A 12,535-nucleotide genomic window follows, 5' to 3' on the forward strand; every position below is an offset into this window, starting at 1 on the left:
TGCCGGAGGAGGTGGTGGAAGCAGGGACTATAGTGACGTTTAAGGGGCACCTTGACAAATACATGAATAGGATGGGAATAGAGGGATACGGACCCCGGAAGTGTAGAAGATTTTAGTTTAGACGGGCAGCATGGTCGGTGCAAGCTTGGAGGGTCGAAGGGCCTGTTCCTGTGCTGTACCTTTCTTCGTTCTTTGTTTGATGCCTCAGGTAAGCCCACCATCAAGACCTTTTGAAGCTGAACGCAAGCCTCAAGAGCCAGAGTGAGAGCCCTCTGTAAATTCGAGCTCTTAAGTTCCGTAGTCCTGAAGTCGCAGCTCTATATTTATTATATTTATTGTACTATAATTGTTGAACATTCAGCGGAATCTTAGTTATCCATCATGATGAAGAGAGACACTCCACTTGATAATTGAGTAAAATTGGCAAATAATCACAAATGCCTTTTTGCATCATGCTATGAGCACAGCTGATGCTAAATGCTTGGGTATTCCAAAACCCAGAAGGGAACTTTGAAATGTGTTTTTGTAATTTGGTATAATGTGAGGAAAGAGGTGAAGATCAGTGAAGGATGTCCCAGACTCAAACATTTTTTTATTAAATAGTAAAACACACAAAAAAGGCAACTAAAATACAGTGAACTACATTAATGGCTATCCACAGTATCATTAAATTTATCCATTTCCAAACCCCTCTATTTTCCTAACTTCGGAGCTAAACCTCCCCAAGCAACATTCCATATGTTTTAAAACTATAAACAAAATCCAGTAATAGTTACCACACCAGGTACCTCTATATCTTTTGGTGTTGCTTCTGATTTGGAATAGAGACAACTGGTTTCTCAAAACAGACTTTCTCCAGATAGAAATTATTGTCTCACGGCGCCAAGGACCCAGGTTCGATCCTGGCCCCGGGTCACTGTCCGTGTGGAGTTTGCACATTCTCCCCGTGTCTGCGTAGGTCTCAGCCCCACAACCCAAAGATGTGCAGGGTAAGAGGATTGGCCACACAAAATTGCCCTAAATTGAGAAAAAAAGAATTGGCACTTTAAGTTATATTATTAAAAGAATATGCTTCCTGCTGTGTGGGGTGCAATCTCAAAACAGCTCCCAGCAAAGGGTGAATTTTCCTTTGATATACTTTCTTACCTTTTGATCTTCCCTTATCTGTACTAACCTTCTCAGGAGTTGCTCTTAATTAGCTTTATTACATGAGCTCATCTTTTAGTATGTAAATATGAAATCAACACCACCTTCCATTGGCATCAAACTTGCTTTAGATAAACATGTGTTTCCAATGTTGCTATGCTAATCAGCCTATCAAAGCCCTAGTTCTATCAACTCAACAATCTAACTCTTTTCCAATTTAAAGAAAGCTAATTTTCCCCTTAAACCTGCAGCCATCTGAACACATTCCCAATTATTGGATTTCCTATTTCCCCATTTTATCATAAAGTCCTAACAATCATCTGACATGAACTTGTTGCTCTGATTACCTCTCCTGGAGATTGTATATAAAAATATTTAATTCAAAGCATCCAATTAAGTTGTAGTGTTTTATGTGAAACTTGTCTAGTTTGCAGCAATAATCCTAGATAACAATGGATAATTGAGGTTCCGCTGGACCTGCAAATGAGTGTTCTTGTAAAAGACCAGTATCTCTTTGTGTAGAGTTTCACCTTCAGAAGCCGAGTCCACAGCCAGTGAACGGTCCAGCGGTAGAGAGTCCATCGAAGATATTCCTAAACTCCCTGCAACTCCCACTGGTGGCAATAGACACACTGTGATCAGAAATGGTTTGTATCCTCTCATTTAATAGTAGCGATAATGTGAATCTGTACATCATATTTTGAAATAAATGTTTATTGAAAGGTGAGATTGCCTTTTCTGGCACCATTACTGCTCGTCTCCATTTCAAATTCTGATTTCAGCAGTGGCTGGCCATTCTGAATAGGAAGAGCTTGTGCCAGCCTGCTGGAATTGCATTTAAACAAATCATTCAATCCTGCTAGAATGCAAGTGGACCCATTTCCTGTGCAACTGTACATCTATTTCTTGCCTGTATAAGTATGAACCCTTCTGTCCCCCAAATCAGCCTCTGTGTGTGATGTTTATTAGGAGCATTTAAGTTTGTTTTGCACATACATTCTTTGAAAGGGCTTTGTCCTTTTTGGCTTTGAGCTGGAAGAATGGACAGTTGTACATATTCCAGGCAAGCTATTCCCATGGTTGGCAATGGCTAGAACGTGCCTTGTGACTTAAGTTCTCACCCAAATGATGAGTGTGCCCCAACATTATTATATAAACAATTGCAGCCAACGTTTTTACCTAAAGGGTAAGCATATTGAAACAACATGTAAACCAGTACACATGTAACATTGTCATATAGACGATGAATGCTGCAAGATTATTTTACAAACAATAAGTATATTCCAATGAAATTCTCATTTAAACAGCGCACACCTATCATTGTTCGAGACATAACCGTGTATTATCTAAATTATAAGCATATCATATTATTAAAAACAATAAGTACACCCAAATGAGATTTATGGAAATTTTAAGAAAATGCTGGCTATACTCATTAGGCCTGAGTTCTGATGACAGGTCACAGACCTGAAACGTTAACTGTTTCTTTCCCCTCAAATGCTTACAGACCCACTGAGCATTTCTAGCATTTTCTGTTTTTATTGCGATTTCCTGCATCCGCAGTATTTTGCTTTTGTATTAATGTATACCTCAACATTATTCAACACATATTAACTTTACCCGTACAATGTGAAGAAATACTAATTGTACTCCATATTATGGAAACAATAAGTGCTCTCTAATATTTACAGCAAAAGGATTGATATGCCCAAGCAAAATCATTATACTGTGCATACCCCAACATTATAAGCGGCCCAAAATATTGTAAACTATACTCTTATTCCCAAAGCATTAGCTGAACAATGTGTACTTCAGAAGCCCTATTCACAATTGGGCTGATTCTTACATGCACCAATGTAGCAAAGATCACAACTGCTAAAAATCAACACTGGTGGAAACTGATAACTTCAAGCCCTACTTTATAAATCAAGAGAACAGTTATCTTCCCTGAAAACCAACAGTAGTCAAGTTCATTTGAAGACTTTAGATGGTGTAAGTGCTTGTGGTGGTTGCCACGGTTACGGGAAGTGACGTTTAAAATTGTGCCGAAGAAAAATTGGCTTGTTTTCGGAATTTGTTAAATGTTTAAAGTGTGTTGGCACCCCCTGATGGTTTGATGTTGTTACTGAAATTAGTAGTTTTAGATGACAGCAATTGCTTCAAAGACATTTTATTCTCAGTCTAAGCATAACCACACAAATAAATCTTTATGGGAAGCATTTTGACTTCATTGATCACTTAGATGTGCACTGTTAAGACTCATGAATCAAGGATGAAGTTTAAGTAACTTGGCATTAATATGTATAGTTACAATTGGCACACTCTCTTTCAATACTCTACTTTCAATAAAAAAATAGTGTCTACAAGCAGACTCATGTTTTTCGTAAACTGAACCGGACATGGATATGATCGGACTGGATAATTCCAGTGAACCCTCAGTATCTAAATCAGAAACAGCATTTTCCTGTCCGATGTGAAAGATGTCAGATTAAACATGCCTGAACTGACAGTGAAATTTATTTGCAAGGTATTTTGATTGCACATTGGCCATATGGTCCAGTAGCACAGTGGTTAGTGCTGTTGCTTCACAGCGCCAGGGTCCCAGATTTGATTTCTGGCTTGAGTCACTGCCTGTGCAGAGTCTGCGTGTTCTCCCTATGTCTGCGTGGGTTTCCTCCGGGTGCTCTGGTTTCCTCCCACAAGTCCCGAAAGATGAGCTTGTTAGCTGAATTGGACATTCTGAATTCTCCCTCAGTGTACCCGAACAGGCGCTGTAGTGTGGCGACTAGGGGATTTTCACAGTAACATGTAAGCCTACTTGTGATGCTAATAAAGATTATTATTAAAATTTGAGAGGATGGCTTATTAAAATTTGAGAGGCTGTCTTTAATACAGTTAACTATCATAATTGATGTGATCAATCTGTAAAACTGAAATTTTAGCTTCTAGTTTAATTCCTTTTGTACAACTTTATCATGCTCCCAATATGTATAGGCATGTTATCAAAGCTTAAAATTAGACCACCTTAAAAATTCTGGCAGCCTGACTCCTGCTGGTGCCTGGATCATAAATCCTGAATCTTGCTGGTTTCCAGACATGAATTCCTGACTCCAGCTGCTGCTCTTCATCTGAAAATAGATATACAGTAAGTTTCATTAGGAGCTGGGAACGACTTATGGGATCTGTAATTTTGTTGACTTGCTGTAGATAGAACATACAGTGCAGAAGGAGGCCATTTGGCCCATCGAATCTGCACCGACCCTCAATTCCATCCTATCCCCGTAACCCAATAACGCCTCCTAACTTTTTTTGGTCACTAAGGGCAATTTATCATGGCCAGTCCACCTAACCTGCACGTCTTTGGACTGTGGGAGGAAACCGGAGCACCTGGAGGACCCCACGCAGACGCGGGGAGAACATGCACACTCCGCACAGATAGTGACCCAACGGAGAATTGAACCTGGCACCCTGACGCTGTGAAGCCACAATGCTAATCATTTGTGCTACCGTGCTGCCCAGTTTGTGTCTCCTTTCCATCAAGCAGCCCTGAATGGAATGCAGCAGCCTACTTCTCGGCACCTTCGCTTTTCTAGTAAGGTTCCCAAGTTCCAAGTTAATCGGAGCCAATTCGAAACTGACCATTCCAGAGATGTTGGGTTGTTTGCAACATACACTGACCACTTTCTTAATGGAGACTGTGATCAAGTTACTTTCAATCAGTTCTGGACCATTCTATAAACATTTCTCCCAATGCAATGAATGGAAACTCTCCTCGACTTAATGGACTTCGCCCAGTCAATATCATTATTAGCATGAAGTGGAATGTGTGTACAAAATGTGATGCTTGTAAGATTTTGAACATTAGACCTCTATCGGTGAGTATCACAGTGGTTTTGTTACTGGACAGTTGCAGATGCCTGGACTAATGATTCAGAGATACAAGTTCAAATTCCAACATGGTAGGTGTACTTTATTCCACATTTATTTATTAACTGGAGTTAATCAGTTATGGTGACCATATAATTAGCAAAGTGGCTCACATCTGCCCTTCAGGGAAGTAACCCAGTCAGGCCTCTTGTATGACTCCAGACCAACAACAATATAGTTAACCCATAACTTCCCTTGAAGTCATAATACGAAATAGGAGCGGCATTCAGCCCCTCAAACCTGCTCTGCATTTGAATAAGATCATTGTTGATCTAGAGTCTGGTCTAACTCTCCTGCACACTCCCCGTAGCCCTTGACTCCCTTGTAGATTAAAACCCCCCTGACTAAGCCTTGAATATATTCAATGACTCAGCCTCCACTCTCTGTGGCAGAGAATTCCAAAGATTAAAGACCCTTGAGAAACGATTTTGCCTCCTCTTGGTCTTAATTTTTAAACTGTCACTTCTCATTGTAGTTCCCCAGACAGAGAAACATCCGCTCAGCATCTGCCTGTCGACAAAGCCTCCTCAGAATCTTAAATGTTTCAATAAGATCATCTCTCATTCTTCTACACTCCAATGAGTAGAGACTAAACCTGCTCAACCTTTCCTCATTAGACAATCCCTTCATCCCAGGAATCAGCTGAGTGAACCGTCTTTGAATTATGTCCAATGCAAGTATATCTTTTCTTTGGTAAGGAGACCAAAACTGTGCACAATACCCTTGGTGAGGTCTCACCAGTGCCCTGTGCAGTTGTAACAAGACTTTTTATATTCCATACTTGTTGCAATAAAGGTCAACATTCCATTTGTCTTTCTAATTACTTGTTGAACCTGCCTGCTAACTATTTGCAATTCATGTATAAGAACATCGAGATCCCTCTCTACCACAGCATTTTGCAGTCTCTCTCCATTTAAATAATATTCTGCTTTTCTATTCTTCATCCCAAAGCGGACAACCTCACATTTTCACACATTATACTTTCTCACTTAGCCATAGTTCCTCCCATGCGTGACACTGGGCAGCAAGACTCCACCACTTGCCCTGATCCACATCAATTTAATTTGCTCAGCCCAGGTAGTGACCCAATCTTGAAGGTATTCCTTAAGTGTGTTTCACTGGGTCTGTCCATTCTGACTGGGCATAAGTCCAGGGTTTGAAATAAGTGCCCAGCCAGTCTTTCGTCACTCCGTCATAACATCCTGCAGTTGCTTTTGACCGGTCCTCAGTAGCGCTGTTGGTGGGTTGTGTCTCTTGATACCCAGGATCATACATAGGTAGTGCTGGTGAAACAAGTCCATCTTTCGGATCAGATTTTTGTCCTCTCGCTTAAGCTATCTGCATCCCTTTGTATACTCCTTGACTTACTCAACAGTGGTGGGTGGAAGCGGAAAATTCAGAGAGGGGCCAAAAGTCAGACTGTTGGAAAACAAGTTGGCATTTTCCCCTCGCTGCTTTAATGGCTGAATGGTGGTAGTTCAGCTTTCACACTGATTCATTTTGTGAATGCTATTTAACATGTCATGAATTCTCACAAAAGAAAGTGTCTGCCTAGGTTTCCTCCGGGTGCTTCGGTTTCCTCCCACAAGCCCCAAAAGACGTGTTGTTAGGTGAATCGGACATTCTGAATTCTCCCCCTATGTACCCGAACGGGCGCCAGAATGTGGAGACTAGGGGATTTTCGCAGAAACTTCATTGCAGTGTTAAAGTAAGCCTACTTGTGCCACTAATAAAGATTATTATTATTATTAACTAGTTAACCTATGAATTTAATGCAATACTTATATCTTCCCAGTACCAGTTTAAACTACTGCCCTGTAAATTAATGCCTCTGGACCTGCTTTTTGCTTATATTCTTATCAATTCACTTTCTGTTACTGTCACTCAATTGAAAACCTTAATTTCTCAGCTTCAGACCTTGGAGAGAGAAGAGTAAATGCTCACCAACCAGTCACTTACATACTTCTGTCTGATGTCAAATAAGATTTTTTTCAGTCAATGGGCTTCGAACCTACGCACATTCCCTTTAGCCTCGCTCTGTTCGCTATCTTAGTGCTGCTGTGCCACTCTTTTATCTCCCCGATGGTCTTGCTCTGTTCTCACACTTGCTACTCTGTCGTTCTTTTATCTCACGACTCGCCTCTGTTCTTGCAATTAAAGGCAATCTGGGATGGGCAATGCATACTGACCCTACCAATGGTGCACTCATTCTGTGAATGAACTTTTGAAAAAAAAATGCCTCTGCATTGAAGTCTGATGTTGTCCTCTTTGTTTCAAAATGTGCGATAAAGAGTAGACCATTTGGCCCGTCAAAAAATGTTTTCCATTCTTTTTGGTCATAGCTGAAACTGTCATTCTCTGGATTATTAGTCCAATTAAATCACTAAACTACTTTACCATGTGGCAGCTGAAGTGACCTTGCACTGATTTGTGGACAGCAGGTGGAGAATATCGGTCACGATCGTACTGAAATGAAAGGAAGAAGTCTTGAGAGGCCAGATGGTTTACTCCTCCTTTTTCTTATGTTCTTATGTTTTTTTGATTATGGGTTCCTATTGGCCTTTGTCCCAACCATGCTAGTTTGATTCCAGGGCATTCTGTTGACTAACCCTCACAATCTATTCTAGGACCTGCTCAGATAAGCCAGACTGATGAACAGCCTTCATCAGCTTCAATTTTCGACCATGTTGACCGGATGTCACGCCCATCTGAGGCAGGGAAGCGGCTACCAAGCAAGATTCAGCTCATCGCCATGCAACCAATCCCAGCACCTCCTTTACAGAATCCATTGCTTCCCGAGCGAGTTGCCGAAACAAACAAAATAAATAAAGAGGTGAGAGATTCTGTAGTTTTCCTAGAGAGATGGCATAGGAATTAACTTGAATGTCATTTTCATTCAAGAGTTTAAAATGTGCAACAGTTTTCCTTCATAGATCATCTTAATACATCTGTCTAACTTGCTGAAGATGCCTCAAACAATTAAATTCTTCAAAGTCCAGTTGGTAGTGAGCAAACCCATTTGTCATTTCACAAAAAGTGCTTGAACTAAATTAAAACAAAATGTGGCTATTGAAACCCCGTAATGAGATAAAGTAACAAGATATTGAAAACATGACGAATAAGCATGGAATAAGGATTGGACTAGATCTCATTAATCTGTCTATTGAACATAAGCCTGTACAGGTCATGATACCACCCTTGGCCAAAACCCTGAAGGACAAAGAACCATACAGATTCGCACAACTCTTCCCCCTTTGGCCCAGGGCAACAATTCAAAGGAATCGTGTGGGCATGCATTGAAGAACCATTCTGTAGTGATGTCATGGTTGTGTTGTAATTCACCGAATGACCACTAGGAGTCGCACTAGCATATAAGTGAATGGTAGAGTCAGATGACTGGCTGGAGGAAGCTGGAGAGAGAGGTTGCTTGTGCATAATCATACTGTTATTCATCTGTTGTTTTGTATATAGTTTGTCCACAGATAATGTTAATAAATCATTTATAGCTTTAGCTACAAGTGTTCTTTTAAATAAATCAGGCCATCTGACAAGGACATTACACATTCTTCAGGGTCACTTTTAAAGACCTTTAGTACCAATCCACAAAGGTGCTAGAGAATGATATCAAACTGTAAATAACTAAATATCTTCACTCTCCTCATACAGGTTCAGAGAGCTTTGAGACAGAAATCTGAAATTGAACACCATCGTAATAAGATCAGACTGCGAGCCAAAAGGAAAGGACACTATGACTTCCCCATCATGGATGAAGTTGGTACCATTGACACCAAGGAAAGGCGTAAAGCTTACCGTAAAGCACAGGTTCACATTGACAGAATCCTTGATCCCAGTATTGTTGGCCCATCTGTCCTTGTGGAACCAAGGAAAAGGTAGGCATAAAATAAAAATAACATGCTGAACAGCTTTAGCAGCTTCTGTGGAGAGAGAAACAAGAGTTAACGTTTCAGGTCTATGACCTGACGTAAGGTCATCCGTCTAAAACATGAACTCTCTTTCTCTCTCCGTGGATGTTGCAAGACCTGCTGAGCAGTTCCAGCATTTTGTATTTTTGATTCAGATTTTCTGAACCTGTAGTTGTACTCATTATGTATTTATGGCTATTGTGCTGATTTCAATCTCTTGGAGTAGCGATTTGACTCCAAAGCACAATGTAGTAGATAATTTCCAATAAGACTTTGACTTTTCACTCTAGTTATCGTACTAAAAGATCTCCAAGACAGAGAAGGAGACACCAGGTCAACGGCAGCATGATGGATGCAGAAAAAGATAGGTTGATAACCACAGACAGTGATGGGACCTACAAAAAGCCACCTGGAGTGAACAATGCAGCTTATGTTGTAAGTATGGAAGAACCATAATTATATCTGCCTTGTACTTTTTTTGCCTTAGAGATACCTATTTTATCCCCCTTCCCTCCGTTAAAGTCGATGCATCATTTCCACTGAGAGGACAAACTGTTGGCTCCAAGATTGTTGTATAGTCCCTCCACCTAGCTACATCTACCCACCTTCAGAGACCCCTTCAAAACCCATCTTTGACAAGTTTTTCACTACATCCCTTATTTTCTTGCTTCCTGTTCATGGTCTTATCTTCCTTGTTTGTGGAGCATTTGGGGATATTTTGCTATGTTATAGATTCTGTGTATGAGTTAGTTTAAACTAGTTGTGCTGAAGTTACTGGAGAGTATGCAAGAACGACTTGATTCATGTATCATCTTTGTCCCTCAGTTTATCTGTTACAGTCCATCTCAGATCTATAACTCATCTCATTAGTAATACCAAGAGAATGCCCATTGTTGTATCTGTAAAATCTCAGATATATCGACATGTATTTTAATCAAAGTGTTAGCCAGATTTGTTTATTAGCGAAGAGAACAAAGAGCACAAGTATAAACTTTATTTCACAACAACAATATTTACTGTTAAATTAACGCAATAAGATTTACTAAAGATTCCCAAGATTTGTTATACCAGCTTTAAAGATGACTCTGGTTGAGCCATGGGTCAGATTCACTGAGTCTCTCAGGTTCGTCTTTGCGAAGGTGGGTCTCGCACGCTGCTTCCTTCCATCTTTGGTCAGGTGTCTCGATTGCCTCTGTATTAGATCTTCACTGCTGAAATGCCTCAGCTGCCTATTTTTATCCCCCCTCCCTTCGTACCCTTTTGCCATTTCCTCTGGCTTTCTGCCAATGAGGCTTCAGGAGGGGGTCTCAGCACCCAATGGTCCGATTGACAGGGCACCTGAGCCCGACCCAGGTGTCCATCTCTTGTGGTATTGCTTGTACGTAACCTGTTGACGTTTAAGGTAATGACAGGAATTCTGGGTGCCCAAGAGTCTGGCTTGCTCTGGGCTACTGACTATCGACTGGTGCATATCAATAGGGTGCGATGATCACCTGATGGCTGATTGGCGGGGGAGCTCCAGACATGTTCTGGCAGTTTGTCTGTCAGTTGTGTATCTTACTTTGGTCAAGTCTGAATTCCCAACAGCCTGCCTGAAGTTTGATTGCAGTTTGAATTCAAGTTCCTAATTCTTTAAAATATCCAATTTAATCGGACTCAAAACTAGGACAGGGCGTCAGGTTACCACACCATGATCAGTCCCTTGGAATTGACCAATATGTCCATCACACCACACTGCTCTATTACAGTATTCTTTTTACTGAAATTTGTGGAATGCTAGTTATTAAAGATATGTGTATGCTGTAAATTTGAGTCAAAGTTAAACCTGGATAAAGCATAATTTCAGTTAATGTTGTTTTACTCTCAGTCTTTGGCACTGTCAGAGCAATTGCTTGAAGTGGTAGCATTCACCTGTGTTGCAAGAAGGCCGCCAATGCCTTTAAGTAGATAATTTGGGTAGTGCTGTCATATCTGAGATTGACTGCTTTAGTTCCCATTGGACTAATAATCACTCAAACTGTTGCCCAAGTTTGGAGGTGTTGACCACAGGTTCCAACCAGACTTTCAAGCGAATGCTTCTACAGCAAAGGAAAACATTCCATTCAGAGGAACGAAATCCCAATGATTAGGTATGAATTGTATAAATTGCGGATTTTCATGGGTCAAGGCTGTACCAGCTATCCAGACTGATGGAATCCGCCTGTGAAGACCAGCAAGTGTGTAGGTTGATTTCATTGATCATTGTTTCGCTCCTTGTGTTGACATGGTTGCAGCCTGGAATTTCTTATGAAATAGATTGCCAATGCAAGCCATCCTACCACTCTGAAGCACAGCTTGGCAAGGCTCCAACTGCCATCACACCAGTTTGAAAACTTCCTAAATAGTGAATTGAACCATATTTACAAAGCATGCTAACTATGAAATTTGTAACACTCTTCTGTACTTCCCTCCTGTCCACAGACTCGTAAAAATTGGAAGAAGGACTCTGAAGGGACTTCATTTTGAATAGTAGATCTCATACTGGGTCAGGCTAAGATGTTTCAGGTTTACCAGGCACCAAACAGTTGCATGCTATCTGCCTTCACTACATTGTATCTCCTATAATTGCCCCAGTTCCTCTGACCTAATCTTGATCTGGTTCTGTGTTTTGCAGTCGGATCCTGACCTGCCTCCGGAGCCTAGACTTCATTCTCCATCACACGCACACCCTCCCCCTCCCGCTCCCCCACCATATATTCCACCACAACCATCCATTGAAGAGGCAAGGCAGCAGATGTACTCTCTGCTCGATGATGCATTTGCTTTGGCAGCTCCAGGTAGCCCTGGAAAAGTCCTGTCAGCAGTCTGCCTTGGTCAGCCAGCCACCAGCACTCCTATCAGGGGAACCAGAGTGTCTGCTAACAGCCACTGGACTCCAGTGTATGAACAACCCCAGAGTCTCAGCAATCCATATGTCACGGTATGTAATATGTTCATACATATGTAAACATTTGCATTATGGCACATATGCTGAAGTGACATCAGTTTTAAATGTTTTTTTTCATCGTTTTCCAGATTTTTATTTTGACTTAATTAATTTTCATCCAATATCTTTATCCTAATGCTAATAATAAAGTATAACTCGCAATGATTAAGTGACAGTGATCTGAGTAATATTGCCTTTGCCCTTGTTTAATGTTGGAAAAGCCGAGAGATACCCAAAACTGGATTGAGTCTATCGAAACTCGAATTGAGTGGGATTCTTCCATGCATGTGGGGACTTGCATTTTATTAATCTGATGGAATTGAAACTCAGATCCCAACGCTGAAGGGCCAGTGTCCAAAAGCATCACTCAATCCTCGGGTCTGTTGTAATTACAACCAGCCTGATTTGAAATTCTGATTAGGAATCATTGATTACACTTACGATTTCTCAAGCGTAAGATAAGCACAGCAGGTACATAATTCAGTTTTCCATGTTTCGCATTTTATTTAGCCATGCATGCTTGCCAACTATTGAAAATCTTTCAATTCTGAAACAAAGGATGCTAATGTATGCT

The 12,535-nt window shown here is 40.9% G+C and overlaps 1 protein-coding gene across 4 annotated transcripts in view; it reads left to right on the forward strand.

The window, feature by feature from the left end:
- The window catches only part of LOC140396128 (UPF0606 protein KIAA1549), a 347,260-nt gene that overhangs the window by 299,950 nt on the left and 34,775 nt on the right, over positions 1-12,535 (forward strand). For 3 of the 4 annotated variants that reach the window (XM_072484278.1, XM_072484279.1, XM_072484280.1), the window contains 5 exons: positions 1,669-1,793; positions 7,701-7,906; positions 8,740-8,963; positions 9,287-9,431; positions 11,650-11,955. In XM_072484278.1, the coding sequence (XP_072340379.1) occupies positions 1,669-1,793; positions 7,701-7,906; positions 8,740-8,963; positions 9,287-9,431; positions 11,650-11,955 (1,006 nt within the window). The remainder of the gene's footprint in view (positions 1-1,668; positions 1,794-7,700; positions 7,907-8,739; positions 8,964-9,286; positions 9,432-11,649; positions 11,956-12,535) is intronic. The other variant, XM_072484281.1, reaches the window with a different exon arrangement.

The sequence above is a fragment of the Scyliorhinus torazame genome, chromosome 19, assembly GCF_047496885.1.
Source record: "Scyliorhinus torazame isolate Kashiwa2021f chromosome 19, sScyTor2.1, whole genome shotgun sequence".
Classification (NCBI taxonomy): Eukaryota; Metazoa; Chordata; class Chondrichthyes; order Carcharhiniformes; family Scyliorhinidae; genus Scyliorhinus; species Scyliorhinus torazame.